The 23980-nt window shown below is 39.6% G+C and overlaps 1 protein-coding gene across 1 annotated transcript in view; it reads right to left on the bottom strand.

The window, feature by feature from the left end:
* Positions 1–19061, bottom strand: part of CNGA3 (cyclic nucleotide gated channel subunit alpha 3) — a 32861-nt gene extending 13800 nt beyond the window's left edge. Inside the window, exons 1-5 of the mRNA XM_005151389.3 lie at positions 18984–19061; positions 10503–10533; positions 9285–9416; positions 2318–2434; positions 1356–1535 (exon numbers count right to left, since the gene is read on the bottom strand). Of these exons, the coding sequence (XP_005151446.2) occupies positions 1356–1535; positions 2318–2434; positions 9285–9385 (398 nt within the window). The 5' untranslated portion in view covers positions 9386–9416; positions 10503–10533; positions 18984–19061. The remainder of the gene's footprint in view (positions 1–1355; positions 1536–2317; positions 2435–9284; positions 9417–10502; positions 10534–18983) is intronic.
* Between the last annotated feature and the right edge of the window lie 4919 nt (positions 19062–23980).

Here is a 23980-nt window from a genome sequence, read left to right as displayed (position 1 = left end):
ATGTCTGAAGCTTGTTCTCAGGCATACAAGTACATGGCAACATGTATTCTCACAATTTTTAGCCCTGTACTCATTTGGCCATTATTTTAAGCTTTCTTCAATCCTTTCAAGTCTTCCCCACAGATGCACTTTCAAGGCTCATGGATAAGTAACAAGCATACCTACCACTGCTGTGAAGTTACTGTCACTTGGCGACAGTGTAAAATGCAGAAGGCAAGGATGGATACTCTCAAATTCATTCCTCCTAACAGCCTTATGCAGAGGTTTGTTGGTCCATGATCAATGCTGTCATTTCTAACTACTCTGAATCTGCAGTTGCTACTGACCCAGACAACTGAAAAAATAAGACAACAATCTGGCTAATTCAATAAAATGTGCCTTTGGGCTAATTTTCTAAGGAGTAGATAAGTGAAGATAGTAAGGCTAAGCTGGGTGACAACAGATTAAGGTAACGTGTATCACGCAAAGCCCTTCAAAGGTTCTTGCTTTAATCTGAATTACTAGCTGAGATTTTGAAACAAATAAACTTATTACTTGCTTGCCTACCAATCTTCAGCTGTGCAAAAAAATATGGGAGTCTATGCCTCAAAGCATAATGCCAAACAGAAAGTCAGCTCTTGTCTTGGGACTTCATTTTCCCCTTTTAGTTGGAGTTAAATTTAAAACATATATTTATAAAGTAATGAGAATTCATCAAATCAGAAGATGGCAAACACAAAATTTTCTCTTCCAAGCCTCAGCTGCTTTACTGGAGAAATTTTAAGATTAAGACTGAACCTGCCTTCTATTCCAAGGACTATGTAAGTGCCAATGTGCTAATGAGTGTGTGCTAATTAGCACATACTAATGAGTATGTGCCACTATATTAAGTCGGCAGCCAGAAGATTTTCTCATTTCTGCATCAGAAGCCTTCTATAATGTTAACAGCTGAACTCCTGAGTAGGTGTTACAAAGCAATGGCACATTTTGCCAGCTGCTGGTTTGGAGCTTCCTAACACTTGAAGATAATGTCCTAAAAAGCCACAATTAGCATTCTTCAATTAGATTTATCAAATAGAAATGCATTCATCCTTAGTGGAGAGGAGTTTAGCAACATCAAGTTGCATAGATAGCATATCATTAAATTCCAGTTCTGAGAACCCATTCTTGCTACAGTGCATTTGAGGGGGGAAGAGAAAGTGTGCTGAAAGCCTTTATACTTGAGTTATGTGAAGATTCCTGGGCAGCATTAGATACTCTGTTAGCTCCCGTGCTAAGCTTCTTATCCTCTTCTTAAAATAAAACTTACATCCTAATCACCAAGAAAATACCATAACCTTGGATGTCTTTGTTTAAAGTATAAACCATCTTCTTACCCGTTTACTCCCCCAGGCTGTTCACGGATGCCCAGAAAGGCACGGATATTACTTTGCCGAGTGGACACCTCTATGAACTCTGGCCCTCGGATACGTTCTAAGAAAGCATCAGGTCTTTGGTCTTCATGGTGCATATGTCTTGTAGCCCATGACCTCACAGATACAACAAATCGTGATAGCCTGCATGGAACAGACATACAACATTGACTGAACCAGACAAGATCATCAGATGGCTTAAATTGTCCCCACAAAGAGTAGCACTGGAGGATTTTTCTCCAGTTCTCCACCTGCCACAAAATTAAACTTGGGGGATTAACTGCATGAAACCAGTCACTTCCAGCAATTTCACACATCACCTTTTCCAGTGGATCAGGAAAGTACCTCACACATCAGTGAGAAGCAGAAGCAACAGAATATTCTTTCCAAGTGGGGGCAAACAAAGTAGTTGGAGTAAGGTAGTTGACTTCTGACAAGCTTCTGACATTATGTGATAATAGGGGAATCCTAGACTGACAGAATTAGATTATATAACATAATTAATTTATCACTGTATCTTTATATAATCTTTTTCTCTAGCCACAAATTCACATTACATATCCCAACAATGTTTTCTGTCCAAGTTCAAAGGAAACCATACAGACCAGCCTCACATCATTCATTTCCTCAGCATTCAGTATATTTTAGATCTGATAATGTAAAAAATGCTTTACTTCTTTGCATTCAGACTCACCTGTGTGAGCTCATTCAGCATCTCAAGGATTCTAAGGTTTTTATTAGGAATGAGTAAGTGATGAGCTCAGAATCAAGGTCAAAAGCAGCTTCTGTTACTTTTTAGTCTTTCTTCAGATGGATTGCATCCACTTTCTTTGGAAAGTGATGGTTCTTCTTACTTTGCCTCCAAATTGTGATCAATCTCTTTCAACAAGTTACATTTAATGCTAGAAACTATATTAGCATATTACCTTGCCATTGCTCCCCTGCCTGCGAATGAGCTCGTCCGGGACTCAGATGCATGTCTTCCCCCCACAGAAATGACTCTCTGCAGTTCTGAAGACACATCCTCACACAGTGAATGGGTTCTGCAAAAGCAGATTATTATTTTTTTTATAATTTCAGCATAATAATACAGCAGACTGCCCCCCACCTGATTCTTTCCACCTCTACATCAGGAAGCAATGCAACAAAATATCCTCTTCCTAGTAATACAGCATACCTTTGACAAACATAGAGCTAAGCCTGTATTTCTACTTCCCTGGAGCCATCCAACATGAAATGAAGTCAGTGGAGGCTCTACCATCCATTCCAGCAAACTCATGGAGTTTATCCCTGGGGGCTTTAAAGTGACTGCCCACTGCTTTTTTTCAGTGTCGTTCTCCTAGACATTTTTGGGGATTAACATTCTGGAATTTGTACCAGTCCAGTTCCTATTTGTGAGTCAAAGCAAATGCACATCTCCTTTTGCTTTCACTCCAGCTTGGACTGTAAGGCAACATGGTGATTTTACAGTAGTTAGTCCTGAGCACCGCCACTGCTGTCCTTACCAGCCAGCTGCACAGCTGCAGGCCTAATGCTGCTCACTTCATTAACAGACACCTCACTTATGACATAGCAAAACAGGCTACAGAACCTCAGAGCAGCAATGACATGAGGCCATTTGCCACACATGAAAAACACTGTAAACAGCCCAGTTGCACTCAACTGCACAGTGATTTTAAAGTTAAGCTACTTGCAGTGTCATGCCACATGCAGTGTCATGCCAACTCCTGTGAGTTCCCATCATTGTAAGACTACTTATTGGCACCAAAATAATTAACATTTGAGAAAAGGACATTAGATTTTAGCCTTATCTTTCAATAACGGAGTTTTGAAATTTACTTCAATGGAACCTGGACATTACCAGGTATTTTTGTATAAGACCCTTGGGGTTTTCTCTGCCTTTTTAATTCTTCGGTATTTACTTTTATGAAACTTCATCACATCCATTAAGGATCACTTTTTCTGCCTTTGTAATGCAAACAAGAACTCTCACATGAGCCTGTTAATCTGTATGGCCAGGAAAACACTGACTATAATGATACTTTGCAGTATCTTCATAAGAACTGGCAACAACATTTTGAAGGCCCACAAAAGGATAATTAACAGCTGAGTTTTGTATGTACTCATGGCTGAGAAACTGACAGAGAATTAAAACTTTATTATTTCTACACAAAGAACCATGCTACAGGAGGTATATCATTGGAGTCTCAGAATTCTCAACTTGCCAACTGTTATCTTCTTCTATTCTAATAAGAAAACACAAATAGATACTGCTTAGTACTGACAATTTTATAACCTAGTTTATTTTGTGGGTGCTGAGAATATTGTGAATGTCAAAGTTAACATGGCTTCTAGGGGAGAATGAACAAACTGATGGAACAGAAATCCATTTGGATTACCAGATACACAGAGTCTGCATTCAGCTCAAGAAATCTCCTGAGCTGGATGCTGGAACAGTATTAGAGGGAAGCATGCTCCAGATACTTGCATTTTGCCCACTTGTTTTTTTCTTTTTCCTAAAGCATCTGCCTACAGCCCTGCTGAAGCAAGGATACTGAACTAGTCATTCTTGTAGACTGCACTGTTACAGCTGGTTTTAAGTGCTTCTATTCCTTTTTACAGAAAAATACACATTTTGTGTGATCTTAGCAGTAAATTCTAATATTGCTACTTCTGTGCTCACTTACCAATTATTACTGCTTTTGAGTCCTGAAAATATATTTTTAAAAGAAGATAGTTCAAGTTCTTTGAAAATAATTTTGAGTGTCACACTTCAGATGTGAAAAAAAAGAAAGTATTTTGCAGAAACAGACAGGCTTTCTTGGATACTTAAGCCAGAATTTTTTATTTCATATTTGAATGGATTCAAAGTCTGTGTTCAATCAGTGACTCCAATAATGAGGAGCACCTCAGATGCAGTAATTCAACTGCTTTTAGTGACTGTACATTAAATAGTTATAATTTACCCTAAATATAAGTTGTTAATTATAAGGGTCAGAAAATAAATAAGTGAACAATAATACTGAAAACAAAGTAAATATGCATTAAAGTACTCTAGTATTTTATTCAAGTATTCAAGTAGAACCTAAAATACAAAAAAAGATTATCAGAATGCATTCTTTATCAGTCTAAGAAAACTCTACACAGGAAATTAGTCCAATCTAAAGTCTCAGAGGGAGATTTATTTCATTTTTATTAGCCCGTATAGGCATATCGTAATAAAACGTACACCATGTGATGTTCTATTTTGATATGACTGTGCTGGTTACCCTCCAAGAAGCAGCTGAAAATTGCTATCCAAAATGCACTGTTAAATATCCTCATATTTCTTTCTGTAAACTTTTGTAAAAGAAAGCAGTGCCTGTCTCCTTTCTTACTGACTGTGCTGGGGCACCTGCTGACAATAAATAAAAGGCTAACAATTAAAAGCTCAGCTCATTTTGGGTAAATGCGCAGGAAGGCAATGCAGAATCATGCAGATAGCTGCGTGAGTTCTAAACAAGCTAGATCAGGTACCAAAAGTAATACTGTTCTACTAGCTCCACTTATCAGCACAGTCATACTTGCTAAGTACATCATCTGTTAAGAGCTTTGTGTGCATGATCATCAACTCTATAATCCTCAGCTGTGCTCCACTGTACCTACACAGGCTTATCATACTTTTTATGTCTGTAACCTTGAAAGTTTACCAACTCTCTGTCCTCCTGCTAGCTGTAACTACAAAGTTATACTACCATCTAAAACCCAATGTTTTCCATCCAGGGCATGGCCTTCGGTGTCCAGAGCTAGAAGTAAGTTGAAGAAATGTTTTCATCTAGGTGAAAGAAAACTGCATGCTTAATGTGACCTGATATGAACATCTTCCAATCTGATCTAGACTCCTATGAAACCAATTAAAAATTTCAAATTACTTAAATTACTCTCTGGTCACACACACTCACTGAAAAATTTATATTCTGTAGGAATTCTGTAGTGAAATCTTTATATTTTTATTTTGGTTGCTTGACTGTTTTTGAAAAGAATCTTCTGATTATTCTATATGTGCGCCAAGAATTTCTACAACTAGGCTTATGTTATAACTAAATATAACCATTTGTAATTAAATTCAGGTTTATCTCATAAAAAAAGTATATGAATAACATGCATATACCACTTGGTAAAACCAAAATCATTTTGTGGAAACAGTACTAAAGTGCTTGTATTTCACTTCTGCAAATACAGCTTATGTATATTTGCAACAGGACCAGAAAAAAATGCACACAGGACTCTGACAGGCAAGTCTTATGAAAGCTCCTGTTCAATATTATACAGCAGTTACGAACCCATTCCACTTCATTTCACACAAATGCAAATCAAAAAGTAAATCTAAAATGAACTCTTCCTTCCATTATAACTCCCTATTATAAAAGTCACACAGTCATGACTTTCCTGCACCCTGTTCAGATAATACAAGTGACTTTATTTGTCAGTTGGCTTTATATTGATGCAGAGGTACAGTTACAGATGGGGCTTTGAATGTAACACCCTCAGTGCATGTGGCATAGTGTTTACTTTATTTTCACAAAGACAGATGCATTCCCCTCTGGATTCCATTAGCATGTTTGCCAAACAGTAACCATTGCCATTACTACCCAAGGTTGTTACACAGTCTGAAATCAACATGAGAAGAGGAAATACAGTATGCCACAAAATAGAGAGCAGGTTACAAAGCAGAAACATGAGCAGACGATTGTGCTTCCTCCACTTATGCTGAAAAATATTTTAGTTCCCTGGGGGTAGCAACACCACCGTATCTTAGAGAAAACTCCCTAACACTGAGGTTCCTACTCTATGCCTCTTCAGCTCTCTAACGCCCAATTTATTCCTAGCTTTTGTAGCACTGAGAAGTAAGCTCTGGGAAGGATATTTAAACCAGCATCTATTCTGTACCCATCCCTTGCCTTGCCTTATTTACCTCTAGAAACACTAGAAGACTATTTTCACCTAAAATGCACTCAAATAATCCAGACTTTTCATTCAGTAGCAATTGCTTTGAAGTTCTGATCAGTTAAACAGGAAATGCTGAAGCCCTTTTGAATAACAACTATGAGCCAGAAGTGCAGGATTTGACTCCATTTGGCAGTGACGTTTATTAGGGTGTCTAATATAAGCTGAGCATCTAAGTTCCTATTATAGTCAATTGCCATCTTAGAGCTTGATTCAGTTGCCTCAATATAGGAGTCTAGTACCATTTGGAATACCTCAAAATACTTTATCTGACCCCTCCAGAACACACTGGTCTCACATCAAATCCACTAGCCCTAGCAAAATGCTTCAGGTACTCTATCATGTATCAAACAGTTTTAGATGCCTATTTTAGGCAACCAAATACTTCTCATAATCAACAGAGCCAAAAAGCCTGAAGAGCTATTGAGCTTCAGGGTAAGCTGAACAGTTCTCCAAGTGCCACTATTAGTACTGACTACATCTCCACTGATGACAGTAGGAACTTAAAACATCTGCTCACATTCAATTCATTCACACTGAAATACAGATGTCAACAAGGTACAGCTGAATCCTTCTTCTGATTTTTAGATAGATAACCTGTGTCTACAAGCTAATGGGCTGCCGGTCCTATTTGAGGTGTTGCTATACAAAGGCTGGATTTTAAAAACAAAGACTCACGAGATACCTTTTGTTATGCTGGGTTTTGTTTTAACAAAATGGACTAATTTTATAGCACACTGCACTGTAAAAATGTGGGCTAATGAATCACCTACTTCAGCCTAGTTGAGAATGACAGTTTAAAGAGCACTAGTAGTTTTATGTTAACTGTTGCAGTGAATGTTTTTCCTTGATAATACTTCATTCCGCAGATAATACTTAAGCATATACTTAGCATTAAGCATAAATTTAACATCCACTGACTTTAATGAGAACTAAGTAGTGTGCTTAATTGCTTTGTTGAACTATAGCCAACAAGAAGTTGGAGGAAGATAAAGGTAAAGGAGAAATGCTGCTACTCTAGAAAACTGGTTTGGTTTTTTTTTTCCCAATGTCTATATTTGTATCTCGTTACAAGTCAAAAAATAGCTAAAATTCTGGCTTTGATCTGTCTTTTGATACAGACATATTCTAAAACAAACCCAAATTAAAAAGATGTGTATCAAAATTCTTTGAGTGGTATTAAAAAGGTATTGTATACACTTACTAGAAACCACTTCAGCAATACAAAAAACTTTAAATATATCTCTTGCAGAGTAAGACTGTAGCTTTTTACTCATCTATGAACTGTAGTTAATACTGCTAACAGCAAACTTCCTTTTAAATAAATTACTCTTCAAGACCATCATCATGATGATAAAGTGTGATTCATATTTCATTCCCTCTATCTGTCATAAGCAAATCATTGCCTCTGAAACTGCAGATGACTGCAGTGATTTAATTCTACATTTAAACCTTTATTACCACACTCTCAGATCCCTGACAGTAATGCCATTCTGTGAGCTGCCGATCACTTATATCCTCTACAAAAAAAGACATTTAAAAAAGGATACAAAGAGGCTGTATTAACATTTTGATCTGCTTTTTCTGGTTCCTGAGATATGACTGTAAACAGAGACAAAGGGACACAAAGGGACACAGCTCTTACAAATCTCCCTAAGGAGACCATGGGGTGGTATAGCTAATTCAAGCAAGCCATACTGTGCAAGATAAAACCATTTTCACTAGTGTAGGTACACCTACATGACAGAAGCTATCTTGTAAGCAAAGTAGAAAGGAAAAAAAGGACCTTAAACAAGGACCTTTGAACTTACACAGGGAAATTTCAGGTTAGATATAAGGATGAATTTCTTCCCTGTGAGGGTGGTGAGGCGCTGGAACAGGTTGCCCAAAAAACTGGTAAATGCTCCATCCCTGGCAGTGTTCAAGGCCAGGCTGGACAGAGACTTGGGCAACATGATCTAGTGTGAGATGTCCCTGCTCATGGCAAGGAGTTGGAACTAGATGATCTTAAGGTCCTTTCCAACCCTAACTATTCTATGATTCCATGTCCAAACAAGACACGGATCCCACCTATATTATATGCTAGAGGCATGCAATACAAAATTATAATAACACAGGAACCGAGGCACTCCTATCAGTCCAGTGGGATTCTGAGTGCTCTAGTCTGGGTACACATTTGAACAGCAAGAGTCTGACAAGGTCCACACAGCAGAAGTGGTTGACCGTAACAAGCCAAAAGCAGAACACTTTTTCCAGTCTGTATAGGTGCTGTACACTTCCCTGCAGGCCCAACAAGGTTTGCTTAGACTAGACAAATGACTAGTACTACATAAAATCTAAGTGCAAGCTCAGTGGCATATTTTAAACAGCCACATTAAAACTATCAAAATAGAGGAAGATGAAGGTAAAAGAACTGTTACAGGTCCACCACACAGAGATACTCTGAAAATCCAGTAAGAAAATGTTATTCTTTATACACCACAGATGGTCCCTATCACAGGAATTAGGCAAACTGTAGAAGCTACCTTTAAAAAACAATTGAAGGCTTTTCACTGCATGGCACTGGGAGAATCCTTTTTTCTCCAAATTCCGGAGTCTCTGTGGGGAAGCACAGACCCTGCTTATCGGCATGGTGACTTCAGAAAGTTTTCTCCTTAATGAGTTGGTGTAATTTCCAATGCTGTAAAAATGGTCTTTATTCCTGAGGTAATACAGATTCCAAAACTGGAAGTCATGACAACCTTCCCATTGCTGTATCTTCTCTACTTTGGATATACACTGGTAAGTCAGTTAAGTGCACTGGGTCAACAATACCATGATGTAACACTCCCACAATGCAGAGCTAGTGCAACACCACAAACTATGCAGCAATCTGTCCTCTTGACTTTGATGAAAGGAATATATTACCTGATGCAGCCATTTTCAATCCTGGCAACATCCTCATCAGTAGTTCTGACAGACAGCCTGTGCATACCAGGGTAGGAGTGCTGGGTGTTGATTTTTGCCATTTTGCTTTACATATCAACATCCAAACGACAGCTGAAACAGGGAAGAAAAAAACATTTTGTGAAGTTTGCAAAAGAGATGTGCTCAGTACTTTAAAAGAGTGATTTATTAAAACAGTGGAACAGCAAAAAGCAATTTCAAGCATTTGAAGACTAGACAGTGATATTTACACACACAGTATGATACCTGCTCCTTGATGTATTTGCACTAGTAAGAAAAATGTGCTAGTAAAAGTATAACAAAATTCATCATGAACAAAGAAAAGGGTTGCATGACACTATTATTTTTAGTTTCTTGGCTTTCTGAATACCTGCACTATCATACCTATTATCCACAGTGCAATTGCATTTAAAATCTCATTAAAAGAAGGTTTCCATTAGAAAGCCAACTGAAAAAAAGTCAGGTAATACATGTGCTAGGACAACCAATTCCACTTTAAGTTGATCCCTTTGTGCTAATTTTACCTATTTTATGATTCCTTTTTTATTCAAAAAATACATATTAACTAAGCAGATAATTAATGAAATGTATCCGTCAGCTTAACATATGCCACTGATTAATTCTGTATTATCTAAGCTCTGCACAAAACACATACTAGGGTTTTTTTTCCCATTTATTTCCATATGTCATTTTTATTATGCTGCTTAAAGACAAGCTCTGTTAAGGTATTTAGTAGCCCATCTCCTATAAGATTTAGGAAGTTGACCCAAATTCCTTTCCAGATTTGGTCTGCAGTGGCTTACCAAATTCATTTCACATCTATCATCTGCAAAACAGGTTCTAAGACTCAAGACAAGCGTCTTAAAAACGAGAGACTGAAAGACTCAGTGAAAGCTTTGAATTTTGAAAAATGTTTTTAGGTTTTGAAACTCCATTCAGAAATCATTTTTGTTTGAGATACGACTAGAGTGAAATTCTCTTGGATCACTCAGTGACCTCACACCATCTGCTGTCCTGTTTTCACCTGTAATCCTCTGTCTCACTGACCATACAATATGTCTCGTTCAGCAAATGAAATGCAAACCTTACAGAAGTTAACATTCTGCTCTGAATTATTTCTGAAGCAAAGTTCATAATCCATGACTACGTTATGCATCCAGTTTCTTAAAAAACACATACCTGAATTACCCTCCATGCATTTCCCAGAGAACTAAAAGGAAGCATACACAACTTTTAAAATAATTTAACATATATCAAAATAGAAAATACATTAATTCATTTTTTCTTATCCTGAACAAATGAAATTAGTGTAGGAACAGCCCTTAGACATTTAACACCCAAATATCTGATTAGTATTTCCCATTATTATTTCCCATTTTGCCTTAGTGTAGGTCAACTGGTGTAGAATTATGTCTCACCTTAAGCTGCGCCCTGTACATACTGGTTAACTTATGTATTACTGGGGAAAAAGTGGGCATTTCTATTACACATTGACATAAAAAACCAAAGAGAGATCTTTCAAACAGCTCTCAGATTTGAGTGCTTACTCAGAACAATTAATTCTTAAAGTGCAGATGACATGCTAAAAACATAACTGAAAACATATGTATAAAATGTTAACAGTAGAACTTTGTTCAAAAAACATCTGCCAAATTATTTATATGTATCTTAATGTATATCCATTATAAATCAATGAGCATGTCTTTTAAAATTATTCAGCCTTTAAGAGACAAACGTTGCTATTAATAAACAGTCAAATGAATAGGTTTCAAAATAGGTATGTGCCAAAGGTATCTCATCTCTAGGAAAAATTGTCATCTTTTTTTTGTTATATTTAGTTATTATTTAGTTCTATTTAGTAATATTAGTTTTTATTACTGCTTCTGCTACATAGAGAGTTGTGCTTCTATACATACCGTAACACAGAATTAGATAGATGACATGCAATAGTGCTTTGGTGATTAGGACATTTATTTTGTTGTAATAGACAGTATTAAGGTAACTCCTGTTTCTCATATGGTAATTTGAACATAACTCAAGGTAAAAAGAAAACATGTTTTTCCTTCTGTTGTTACTGATTTCTTCAAAGTTCAGCTTACCAAAATCTGCAAAAGTAGCCTACAATTTACACTCTGTCTCTCTGCCCAGGTTCCAAGACGTGAACTGATAACAGAACTACAAGTAGCCCTGCTGTCACAGACACTTGAGTTAAAAACAGTGCAGCATGCTTCTTGGGGACAAACCGCTATGCATATACAGAAAGTAAGGCACAGCAGCAAATTGTTCCTTCCTACTGATTGTTGCTCTTGCTGCCTATTTAATTTCCACTGCTTTGAGCTATACCAAGTATCACAAAAGATAACTTTCAAGAGTATGGCATAAGCTGCTTGGATTTTACTGCTCTGTATAGAACCTGCTCTCCTTTAAAGCTCAACAAAATAATTTCATTGAGTTTTTCATAATCACAATACAATTCTCTACCACACTGCAGGAAGGTGAGAGGAGTTGCCATGTATTCCCCATGTATCCCTATTAAACTTCCACTTTATTCTAGTTCAAGGTTTCAAAAACTCGATGGTGGACAAAGAAGAATGATTCATAATAAGTTTTCCTAAATATGTATTTCCAGCACAGAGTTAGTACTGAGTTAAGATCTTGAGTAGTTCCACCATCTAACACAACAATAACCCTGTCATCAGTTCTGGTGATCCATAATCAGATTGATGTCTGTCTACTGCAGTTCTTAGACAAGGGTCACCTGGTTTATAACCTCCAAGAAAATCAAACACTGTTTAAACAATGAAAGCTTGAGATAATAAAAACCTTCTAAAACCTAGGGATGATGTAGATAACTAGCTACTAACAACATGTATTATCTCCCTGAAAAGACACATTGCTTCTGAACATGGAGAGTAATGAACGATGCCTGTCTATATTTCAAACACTGTAGGTGTGACATGAATTTCCAGGCCTGACAGTTCTCCAACCATTTCTGAAAGTTTGGTTAAAAAACGTGAAGTACAGTATTTCTTTAAACTTCAAAATGAAATAGGTTTTTTTTCACTGTTACTGACTTCCTGAAATTATACTAGTTTGGAATTAGACACTACTAATAGATACTAGAATTAGATAGCCCAAATCTCCTGGAATGGTTCAAGTATGCCACTGGAGCACTGAATACAGGAAACACTTGTATAACTTAAGTAGACTTCCAAAAGCTATGCCACTAAACAAATGAAACAAGTCATAGGATATGATACATAAAACCAAACACTATTTTGGATAAAAAAAAACTAGCTTCTTAGAAGGCAGAAAGCAAGAATGGAATTAAACCTTTACCGCTACAGAAGTTTAAGAACAATATTCCTCAGGGTTCCATAGAAAAACTTCTCATTAATGATGATGACAAAAAGAAAGAGCAGTGAAACAAGATCTCAGGATGGCAAAAGTACTATGGGCAGGACAAATAAAATGAGTGCAAGGAACTTTAGGGTGACCCACATCAACTAGATCAATCTCTCAGTTTGACGGCAAGCAACATGCAATGTAAGCAAATGGAAATCAGTGAATACAGGTGAAAAATATGTAACCTACTGCCTCATGTGCTTCCAAATTAACCATCTGAAGCTCTCAGAAAGGAAACCTGAACACTACATATGTATAGCTAAGTGAAATGCCCTGCTCAGTGCAGGGCAGGCTTGCTGACATAATAGCTAGCAACATATACATGGAAAGTGGTAATGACACAGCAAATTCTAAAACTGCTCCATGAAACAACAGTGAAAATTATCTGGAACACTATTAGTCCCTCTCTTAAGCAGAAAGATACTGCAGAATAAATGCATAAAAAGAATGATTAAGGACATAGAAAATGGGGCTTGCCCACCCTAGAAAGGCAAAGAATAAGAAGCTATACAGTAAGAATATGGAGGCAAAATTTGTGCTCATTTTAGAGCCCTTGCAATTATTTCAGCTCAAAATCAAAATTCAATCCACAGTGTGGTCTGAACTCTTGCTCTGCAGTAAACTGGAGGAAAGGAGGCTGTAAAAATCTCACAGAAATACAACTATACTATTAGCAATAAAATATACTAATATATGTTTGGAAAGAGGTAGGGAGAGTGGATGAAGGTTCACTGTTAAATTGTGCTGTGCATGCCCACCTGTGGTAGAAAGAGACAGAACACAGGACTGGTAGAAATAAATAAAGAGGTAATTTGGGTAACAGTGAAGGTGGTGAAACATTCTGAACACGGTTTGGCCCAGCATGAAGCACACAGAATTCTGACAAATTACTGGCTGATACAGAAGAAACACTTGTTCGTCCTAAGCCTCCAAGATTCCTAATGATAAATGTGTTTCCTGATCTAGTGAGGAGATCAGCATTTCAAAGCCTGATCCAAAATCTGGCAAGTGACTGACTATGGAGCAGCATTAAAAGAGCATGGGGCTGGCTATCAGGAGTCAACCAGCAGGAAAGTGCTGCAGTGGCACAGGTCTCCCAAAAAGTCTTTACAGGGCCACAAAGAAACAGCCCCAACTAGCTGGGATCTAGAATTCTAAAACTGCTATGGAGAGATGATGTTCAGAAAACAGTTTTAGGAACTGGGTATAGGCTCAGCTTTGTATTTAAACAGTTCTTACAGTAGTGTGGTGGGTTAGCCTTGGTTGGCTCCTTAGAAACCCACCTGGCTATTCTCTCACTCTCCCTCCTTAGCTGTCCAGCAGAGAAAGTAAGATGAGAAAGCTCATGGGTCAGATAAAGACATAAAGATCACTTACCAATTATCAACACAGGCAAAGCACATTCAAACTGGGGAAAATTAATTACATTTATCACCAATTAAAATAGAGTTGGAAGGTGAGAAACAAAGACAAAACACCTCCCTCCCTCTTTTTTTCCCTGGATCCAACTTCACTCCTACATTCCCAACTCCCCCACCCCACCCAGGATATCGAGGGTTGCAGTCAGTCCACAATGTTTCCTCTCTGCTGTTCCTTCCTCCCCACACCATTCCCCGGCTACAGTGCGGGTCCTTTGCACAAATTGCACTCTGTCACAAACTGCTTCAGTGTAAGTCCATTCCACGGGCTGAAGTCCTTCAGGATAAATCTGCTCCAGCGTGAGTCCTCCATGGGCCACAGTTCCTGTCAGGAAAACCTCTTTCTGCATGGTTTCTCTCCACTGTCTTGCAGTTTCCTTCAGAAAACAGCTACTTGCTGTACTGTGGGGTCCTCCACATTGGATATCTGCTCCAGCATGGTCCTCCCCATGGGTTACCCATTAGTCACTGCTCTGGCAGATGGTCCTCTGAGCCTGAATCCAGTTACCTGGTTTTAGGCAACCAAACTGGATCACTGAGGTATCCTTATAATTTTTTGTTTTCCAGAACTAAGCGACTTGTCTTTAAGTACAATAAGTTTGGTAACTTGCAACTATGGAAAACAAAAACTGCCTCAGGCTGAAGAATCTTCCAGTGCCAGACAGCAAAACAGAACTTATCTGAAACAATCCTAGCTCTTGAAAGACTGGCATCTTTACCAACGACTTAAGCAGAATTTTAACGTATTTTCTCACTGTTTATTTCCTGGCCACCAATGAAAGAGATGAATAATAATTCCACTCACAAGAAAATTGCCTTTCAGCGATTCTTTCAGAGACTGAAACTAGAGCTGAATGAGGGAGACGTAGTATCCTACCAAAAATATTACAAATTGTACATTAGTGATAGCTCTCCCTGCTCCAAATGCAAATAGTTTATGTCCTCTTTCATCTTCTTCTTTTTGGATTCAGTAGCAACTGACATTTTGTGCCATTATTTTATATGCACTGTATGGTATAAAAGACCTGTGTTACCAAGAGAGACAGTTGTTTGACAACAAATAAGAGTTCAAGTAACATACAAAAACATCAGTCTCACATAAGCATTTCTCAATTTTGAAAATCAGGTTCTACTTATCTCTTTGTAACTGTAATGTTAAAGACTGAGAACCAGACTTAACAAAGGCTCTAAATTTTAGGAGGCTGTAGCATCCAGTGGGTTTCCTGTAGAAAGCAGGCAGAAAACCAGGTATCTAGGAATAAGACACTGAGAAGGAAGCTACATACTCTAGCCAATATGAAATTACTGAAGCTAAAACCAGAGACTGAAAATAACCCAGTTATTTTCACAGGCATTAACTTGGTTTCTCAAGTCTATTTACCCATTTGCAGCAAACTGCATTGTGCTTTTGAGTTCCACCTCAAAAATGAGACACTTTTCAAGTCTGCTTCAAATTAAACATGCTAAAAACATTTTTTCCCCTTTCTCCAGAACCTCTTACCAACAGACCTGCTTTCTCATGGGTTTGCAGGGTTCTGGGAACATACACCTTCAGCAGCAGGAATAACTGTTTTCAGCACCCACTGCAGTCAAGGCCCCTCTGAGCAGCTTCCTTGGGCTGGCTTTCAGATGATCTGGCATGTGCTTGGTAGCAAAAAACTATGGTCTCCCTCTCAAGAGCATTGAGAGTTCACATTTGGGCTGCTCTAGCAATGTTGGGTAGAATGTGTTAACTCACCCTAACTTAATTCAAAATTGCTAACCAAACAAATATTAATATTTCTGATATGAAGTAAACATAGTTGTTGTCAAGTAATGATGGCAGAGCAAGCTCTTTATACCACCATTTAACAGTCTTAAAGCTTACTTATTTAGAATAAAAGGACTACAGACAGAAACTGTGACAGAATTCACAAAACAGCTTTTCAAGGTGAAATATGTATCACTGTCACAAAGTAAAATGTGACCTTACATATGATTTCATCATGGATCTTCTGTATTTGTGCGGTGGGTAATACACTGTTACTCTTGAGGCTTTCAACATCTTGCTACTTGCTGTGGAAGCAGTGATAAGCTGCATAGGATCATTTACATCATTTTAGTTAATACACATTCCAAATCCTCACAGAGCCTCTCAGGTTCAACCCTGGTAAGTCTCTGGGATTTATTTTAGGATTTGACCTCCACCTACATGATCCTTGTTACATCACCTCGTAAGAGTTGTGGTTCAGCTGCACCACTGCGTATGTTATGTGTTTCAGTCTACAGTTTCAATATATCAAGCAGTACAGGCAACAAACATACATCAAAGGTGGGATACTGGATCTTTAGGCAACTATGTGATTTGAAGATGAGGTACAACTTTCTTCTGCAGTGATCTGGAGGTTTATCAACTAACTTACAGAATTAACTCCAGCACATTCTCATGGGAATCAGCTTTGTATAAAAGCTACTGGATCGAGCCCAAGGGGTTGAAAACATAATAAGCAGGCTGCACCACCTTACCCTTCTGCATCATTACGCATAATAGTTTAAATCAACAACTCTTACATCCTATGACCACTTTTATAAGTAAACTTCTCAAATTTCATTTCTCACTGCTACATCTCTGCCCCATAGTCTGTGGGCATTGGTATCTCCTGAAAATGCACATAATTTACATGCATAGCTTAGTAAACACAGTACTAAAGATCTGTCAAAGAAATACACAAGGTGCCAGCTGGCGTTAATAACTGCTGCATATTCATATAGGTATCATTGATAGTTTTATAATGAAATGTGTATGATTATCTTTCATCCATTTGATGGTTGAGTCCCTGGCATTGTATAGCAGCAAAAGAAACTTTTAAATAAGTTGAATCATTTGTATTGAGTTTCCTTTCTGTATCTATGAACTATTGCTAACACAGTTCAAGGTTCTAAGTTTTTTTGTTTTCAGACCATTTTCTATGAATGTATCATTTTTAGACTGGAAACTTCAGGAGAATCTAGCTGTGTATACTGAACATAACATCGTAAATTAAAACACAGTAAAACTACAGATTACAGTTGAGTGCACAACCAAGTCACATCCGTAGTTTCTGTTGCTAGTATGGGTTAACATCATGCAGGTATCCATGTTTCTACACAGCAAATAAACACTGTGCAAGACTTCTGTCACCACTGTCTAAAATGATGTGCCACCCCTGGAGACATTCAAGGTCAGGCTGGATGTGGTTCTGCGCAACCTGATATAGTTGAAGATGTCTCTGCTCATCACATGGGGGTTGGACTAGATGACCTTTGAAGATCCCTTCCAACCCAAACTATTCTATGATTTTATAATTTGTCAGTGCATTCATGTGCCAGGAAAAATCTTAAAAATGAACATAACAAGGACATGAACACAGCTAAGAGACAGAAGGTTTACATTTCTGAATTACTATCTATAAAATATTCAGTATGTTTACATATATGCATGTGCATACATGTGAATGTTACCCATTTAAATTCACTCCCTACCCACTTAATGTAAACTATTATAGCCATCCCACGTGACTAGGGAAGGAACACATGAGAAGTAATTTATATCACATTTCACATGCAGTAACAAGGCATTCAATCAAAGAGGATTTAAGAGATGCTAATGAAAAGAGACGGCAACACTGTAGAAGACAGCAGGATAACGTGCTGAACTGAAATTGACAGAGCCTGGGCACAAATTGGATGACAACGGTTGGGATGCACAGAGATACAGAAGGCAAAGCTGAGAGATGCTGACATGGAACGATGGTGTATAATTTCTTTAAAGCTGATGTGCTCTTCCCTCAAGTTGCTCACTGCTTGTTTTCTGTGATTACCCTTGCTGATTAGACATCCTGACACTCCCATTATCATCTGCAGCATGTCTTTTTCTAACCAGCTGGTTTCAGCATGCGTATTCAAAGAAAACGACATAAAAATATCAGAGACAAAAAAACACAAATGTGCCAACTGAAGGCTAAGTCCTGATATTTCAAAGCCTGCAACATCGGAAACTACAATCTACTCACTTGTAACAATGAAAACTGCAGATTTAAATACAATATCCCCTTTACTACTTGCTTTGAATGTAACAACTCTGAATCTGGGAAACAAATTATAGTAAAAGTTGTCCACTACTAATAAGTACCAGCATTTACATTTACCATCATTTCTCCAGAGGCTTAAAGTAATATTCATGTCAATTTTCCTAGTCTTCTCTTGGCCTCTTAGCAAGTGAGTGGAGTGTGCATTAGAAAGAAACACTGATTATTATCATTATCGTATCTTGCACATTCTTAGGCACACCATGGCCTGGTTTCCACTACACTAGTTTTACAAAAGATGTCATATTGATACAAACAAGGTCAATTCAGCAGGAGCACCAGGAATCTCAGGAAAATTATTTCCTTTCACTGAGCTTGTACCATTTGCTAGCATTTTCTTTATGTAGGGTTTGACAACCTGATGCTCGTACAATGGACAGCAGAGAAGTTAAAGACAGGCAGATCAAACTGGTAAAGCTAAGCCTCAGTCAACAGGAGTGGGGTAACTCCCCTAGGCCCTGCTTCTGGACAGATTTGTGTCCTGATCCAACTTAACTGTGGATACACGGATGTCTGTGTCAATTAATCAAATTAACACTCTTAAAACACTAATAATGAAAAAACAAAAACAGAACTAAAAAAACAACGAAACCCCAAAACACAGAGCTCATAAGTTACGTTCCCATTTCAATCTTTTGAGTTAAGAACTTAAGTTTGATGCAGGACATGATCCCACTCTCACGGGAATAAGAGAAACAACGGCTTACTACTGCCTACTCCTTCAGACTCACCTTACCACGCTTTCCTCTTCAGCATCCCAGCTGACAAACTGCCTGTCTGTCCGGCGCTTCGGGGCCTTTATCCTCAAGCAACATAAAGAAGCAGCTCTGCCTTTCCCTGACGCTGCTCCGGCCCGGACGCTGCTCCCGGCCTGCGGCGGCCCTCACCGGCGTGGTGGCCCGGCCCGGCGTGGTCGGCGGGGCAGGGCCCGCAGGGCCGCCCCTCCGCGGGCGGATCCCGGCCGCGGCCCGCGCCCTAAGCCCGGCTCATCGGCGAAATCAGCTCGGAGGGCTTTGCGATCCTGTTAAGTTCTCTGGGAGGATCAAGACGTCAAAGCAGCTCGGCGGCGCCTCGGCACATTTCTTGCCACGCCGAGGAAAGTTGGGCAGGGCAGGGCCGGGCCGGGGCCGCTGCCGGAGCCGCTGCCGGAGCCAGGACCCGCCGCTCCGGGCGGCGACACCAAAAGAGATGTGACCCCCCCCCTCTGTCACACACGGCCCGGCCTCCGAGGCACTGGCTACCTGCTGGGCGGAGCTGCGCCCGCCCAGACGCTCATCCCTTCCTCGCAGCCGGGCTGGCGGGCCCGCTGCCTCAGTCCTGCTCGTCCGGCCGAGGTCCAACAGCGGCGGACATCCAGCTCCCGGCCGCACTCATCGCTCCCATTGGTGCCTGCGCCGCTCCGCGGTCCATGCCGCGGGGAGAGGCCGGCCGGAGGAGGGAGGAGAGCTCCGTGCCGCCGCTGACAGCCGGCTCCCCGCAGCCCACCGCTGCCGCCAGGTTCCCGGGCACGCCGCTCCCTGTGCCTTCGTGTGGCCGTTGGGGCTGAGGGAGCGGCTCTGGGCCGGCGGCGAGCGGCGAGCGGCGCCTCGTCAGGAGGGGAAGGCGGGCGGGGGACGTGCCGCTGGCAGCTGGGAGCGTGCCCCCTCCGGCAGCCCTCGGGCAGCAAGCCCTGCCTTACTTGAGGGGTACGGTCAGGAGATAGCCAGCAGCCGGTCACCGCACTAGTGCTGGGACCGACGGCTTCTCCTTCGTGAGGAGGCGTTTCCCGTCGGTGTACCGCTGAATAGGGTTCTTCTTGAGTACTCCGTCCCTGTCTCGCTGAGCTCCTGGAGAAGGCTCACCTTCATGCTGACGCTCAGCCTGGGCCGCGCAGCATGCTGCCCGCATCTTGTAATGAAGCTCCCCGCAGGCTTTAACTCTCCCCTGAACTTCACCTGCTCAATTCTGATTCTGCTTTTCAAAGGGTGCTGAAAAGCTGGGGGAAAAAGGACAGCAAATGAACGCGCCATAAAGTGATTCTTCAGATGGAAAAAGAGTCAGTAAAAGCTATGTTACCCCTAACTGAGAGGCCACTGCACTTTGCTGTACAGCATCAGTTCAGCTAGACTGAACACAACGTGATAGCAGAAATGCATTTAAGTGCCTGGGGTTATGGAGAGACAGAGCTACTTCTCTTCCCTTGCTAAGACCTATTTTACATAAGAAAGACGAACCAAATCACACAACAAGCACTAAGGAGAGGAAAAGAACACCTCTAAAACTTAAAATCCCATCAGAAACTCGAGGTCTGTTTCTCACATCAGTCATCATCATATCACATCATCATCACAGTCATCACCACATCGTATCACATCAGTCTTCAGAGTAAGAGGGTTTTGGGCAATCAGAACCGAAAAACCTGGGAAGGCAGAAAGCATTCAAAGAGCATGCTTTGTTACTTCCTAATCCTGCTGGATTGCTTCCCCGGGAGACTTCCTACTATGACAAGATCTAGTTCTACACCTTGCCCCCATGTTCTGATTACTGTATGAAGGAAGCTTTGGAAGAGAACCCAGGAAAAAGCTGTGGGTGTTTCCAAAGGTCAGCAACAAGGAATGTCCACATCTAGAATGCATTACTTTCCAAAGTCTGTCATAGTGTTCAGCGATACTGGTGAAAGAACATTTAGAGGAAAAACTATGTTAAAGTTACAGTATGTTTCACAGTACCTTAGTTTACCTCCCTTAACCAGGGGATCAACTCTCTTCAAATCTTTTATATTACAGAAGTAAATCTCTGGGGAAAAAAAAAAAGCTGTTTCATAAAGGAAAACAATGTTAAATAAATGTATCTAAGCATTTATCATAACACAATGTTTGTTTAAAAAGACTGTTTTCTATTCAAGGAAGTAACACATTGTCAATATGAAAACTTTTTACAAAATATAGGATTATTTTTCAAATTAGATTAATTTGAATTGCATACATTTTAGAAGAAGTAGTTGGTTTCTCAGTGTATAAATATATAGCCTGCACTGATTGTTTTTCCTTCCTCTCCCTTGGCTTCTTCCCAGAGTCGTCATTCTCTGTTAAGCTCCTTACAGCAAGAAATTGAAACACTTACAAAGCATCATTCAGGCATTGAAACCCCCTGAAATGGGCCACAGAAGGTTTAAACTTGCTGCAGTTTTAAGAAGGCTAATTATACATATGCCTGTTACATATGAAGTCAATCAAAAGAGCCTTTTTCCACTATACATACAAAGTGTGTGCCGGAGACACACATAGGGTGAGAGTGGACCAAACTGACTCCAGCGCTCTCTGTGCTCTGGCATGGTATAGCCAGTGGGCAGCAGGGACCTGCTGAACCAGTGGCCCCTCCTTCTGGTCCTCTTTCATCTTTTTCTTCTGCTGAGGGCTTTGTACAACTCCCGAGCACCACAACATTCAGCTTATTCACTAAAGATGTTGGATCAAAAACAAGTCTGATTTGCTACCTATGCTGCTTTTCTAACTATTGTTAACAGTTCCAAACATTGGTATCAGGACTATAACTCTTCAAAGGCAGCCTTAGTGATGTGGCTAATATTATATTCAATATAATATGTAATTATATTGAAATTGTATCCAAAATTAAATGTAACTAGTTGCAAAGCTCACAGATTTAATTCTGCTCAATAATCCCCCAAAGGGATTGAATAAATACATTCAAAATGTAGAGCTACACCAGTGAAATGAGCTGTTGAAACAGAACCACTCTGAACATACTTGCCTAATAGCATGAAGTACACACAGCAAACTGACAAAAAGGTTTGATTGCTGTTTAGTGTCATCAGTCACTGTCAAAGTAGTAAGCACTAAGAGGCAGAAGACCATCCTGAGTCCTAGTTAAATTTGGCAATATTTTTCCAGTTCTCATATCTATTCCTGTATGCTAATTATGTTCTTATTCAAACCTATTTCCTCTCAGCTTTCAATCTGCTGGTGGCAGAGTTTGGCCAGTTGCTTAAGTATTGAAGATGACAGAAAAAAAAGAAATACCTTTTTGCTTGTTCCATTTTGTGAATTGTTAGATATAACTGAAAACATGCTTATTCAGAAACAAACATTCCTTCTTTCCAACACTTGCATTTAGCTCTTGCTTTATTTGTACAATCATTAAACCAATCCTTTGAGAGCTATCAACAAGGAAGTTCAACATACTGACAGCTGCAAGACATCATCCATCAAAATAGTTACGTTCAGCGAGGCACTACTGATGATTTAACTTAGTGACCTCAAATTACTGGTCTCTGATAGATACCCCTTGAAACACAGCCATGAATTAACATGTCTGATTTTGACAGAGTATTTTGTAGTTTTGAATGTGAATTAAATATCAGTTTTGTTCTAATCTGTCTGCAATTAAGCAAAGCATCAGTGATAGTTTGCAGCTGGAAATTATAATTAATAACAAAGGGAAAAAATGGAGTTCCAGCACCTCAAAATAGAAAAGAGAAGGGGAAAAGAGAAAGAAAAAGCAACCGGTTACATTAGTCTTTCACACCTTGGTCCTCAGCTACCTAGTTATCAAACACAGTCTTCCCTCTCATAGCTTGCTTTCTCATTTTATTCTTTTTCCAGCCTACTTACAGCCACTTCCTGGGAAGCTGAGCTTCAGTATGGGTAGTGGCTGCTCTGGAAGGCAAATATCCTAATACAAAATTCTCTTACCTTTTCTTTGTGATCAGCCGTCATATGGTACAGAATATTCCTTTGACCAGTTTGGGTCAGCTGTCCTGGCTGGTGAGGGGGAATGTTATAGAGACAGCCTTGATGCTATGTGAGCACTGCTCAGCAGAAGCCAAAACAACCTTTTAGCTACCAGTATAAAAGCACAGCACTAGGATGGGCTGCTATGACAAAAATTATCTTCATCTCAGCCAGACCAAACACACAGTCTCTGGTCAAAAGACCTTGCTGAGATTTTTATCCTCTAATCAATCAGCAAAACAGACCCTGCAGGAACTTTCTGCACCAAGCCAAGAAATCTGATGAAGGATACACATTCCCTTGGCTTCCCCTGAAAAGTTTTGCTTCTTAGAGCTCTCCCATTCTGCTTTTGCAGTATCCCTTTCTTCCTTCAGAGCATAATATAAAAACTACAACATGTCTAACACCAATTAAGACTGAATGACTGTGCTTTAAAAATCCCATAGCTGCTAGAAAATAGCTGGTGAGGTGAGGTGATACATCTCAAAATATTTCCTGTTAATCCTTTTTTTCAAAGAAGACTTTTTAGGAGATCATTGTCTGCAGTAAGTTAGTTGCAGTGCATGGCTTAGACTATTTTCAGGGTAGAAAAGGGGAAAACAGACTTTTTCTGTGTTTTGTGACACTGCCTGTCGGGTTATTTGCCTGTCTTGTTATTAGTATTAGAGAAATACTGCCAATAACAAAATGGCTAAATGTCCATAAAGTTATACATAATAATATACATAAACAAAGAAACAAAATTGGGGGAGGGGGGAAAGTCACAATTATTGAGTCCATAAATAAATTGCACTTTTTTATAACATGCACTTTTGACAACCATCTTCTGAGAAAGAAAGATTTTCATACAGTTCTCCTTCTGAAGCTGCTTTCCATTTCTCCAGAGTTAGTCTGCCAAGTTGAAGCTCCCTTTAACTGCATGACCAGCTGGCTTGTGAGCTTTCAGATTAATCATCAGTAGTCTCTGAGAAATTAAGGAAAAAAATAAAGTCAGATAA

This window comes from Melopsittacus undulatus, chromosome 2 (genome assembly GCF_012275295.1).
Source record: "Melopsittacus undulatus isolate bMelUnd1 chromosome 2, bMelUnd1.mat.Z, whole genome shotgun sequence".
NCBI lineage: Eukaryota > Metazoa > Chordata > Aves > Psittaciformes > Psittaculidae > Melopsittacus > Melopsittacus undulatus.
Note: the sequence above shows the minus strand (reverse complement) of the source record. Positions and strands in the feature narration are given on the sequence as shown.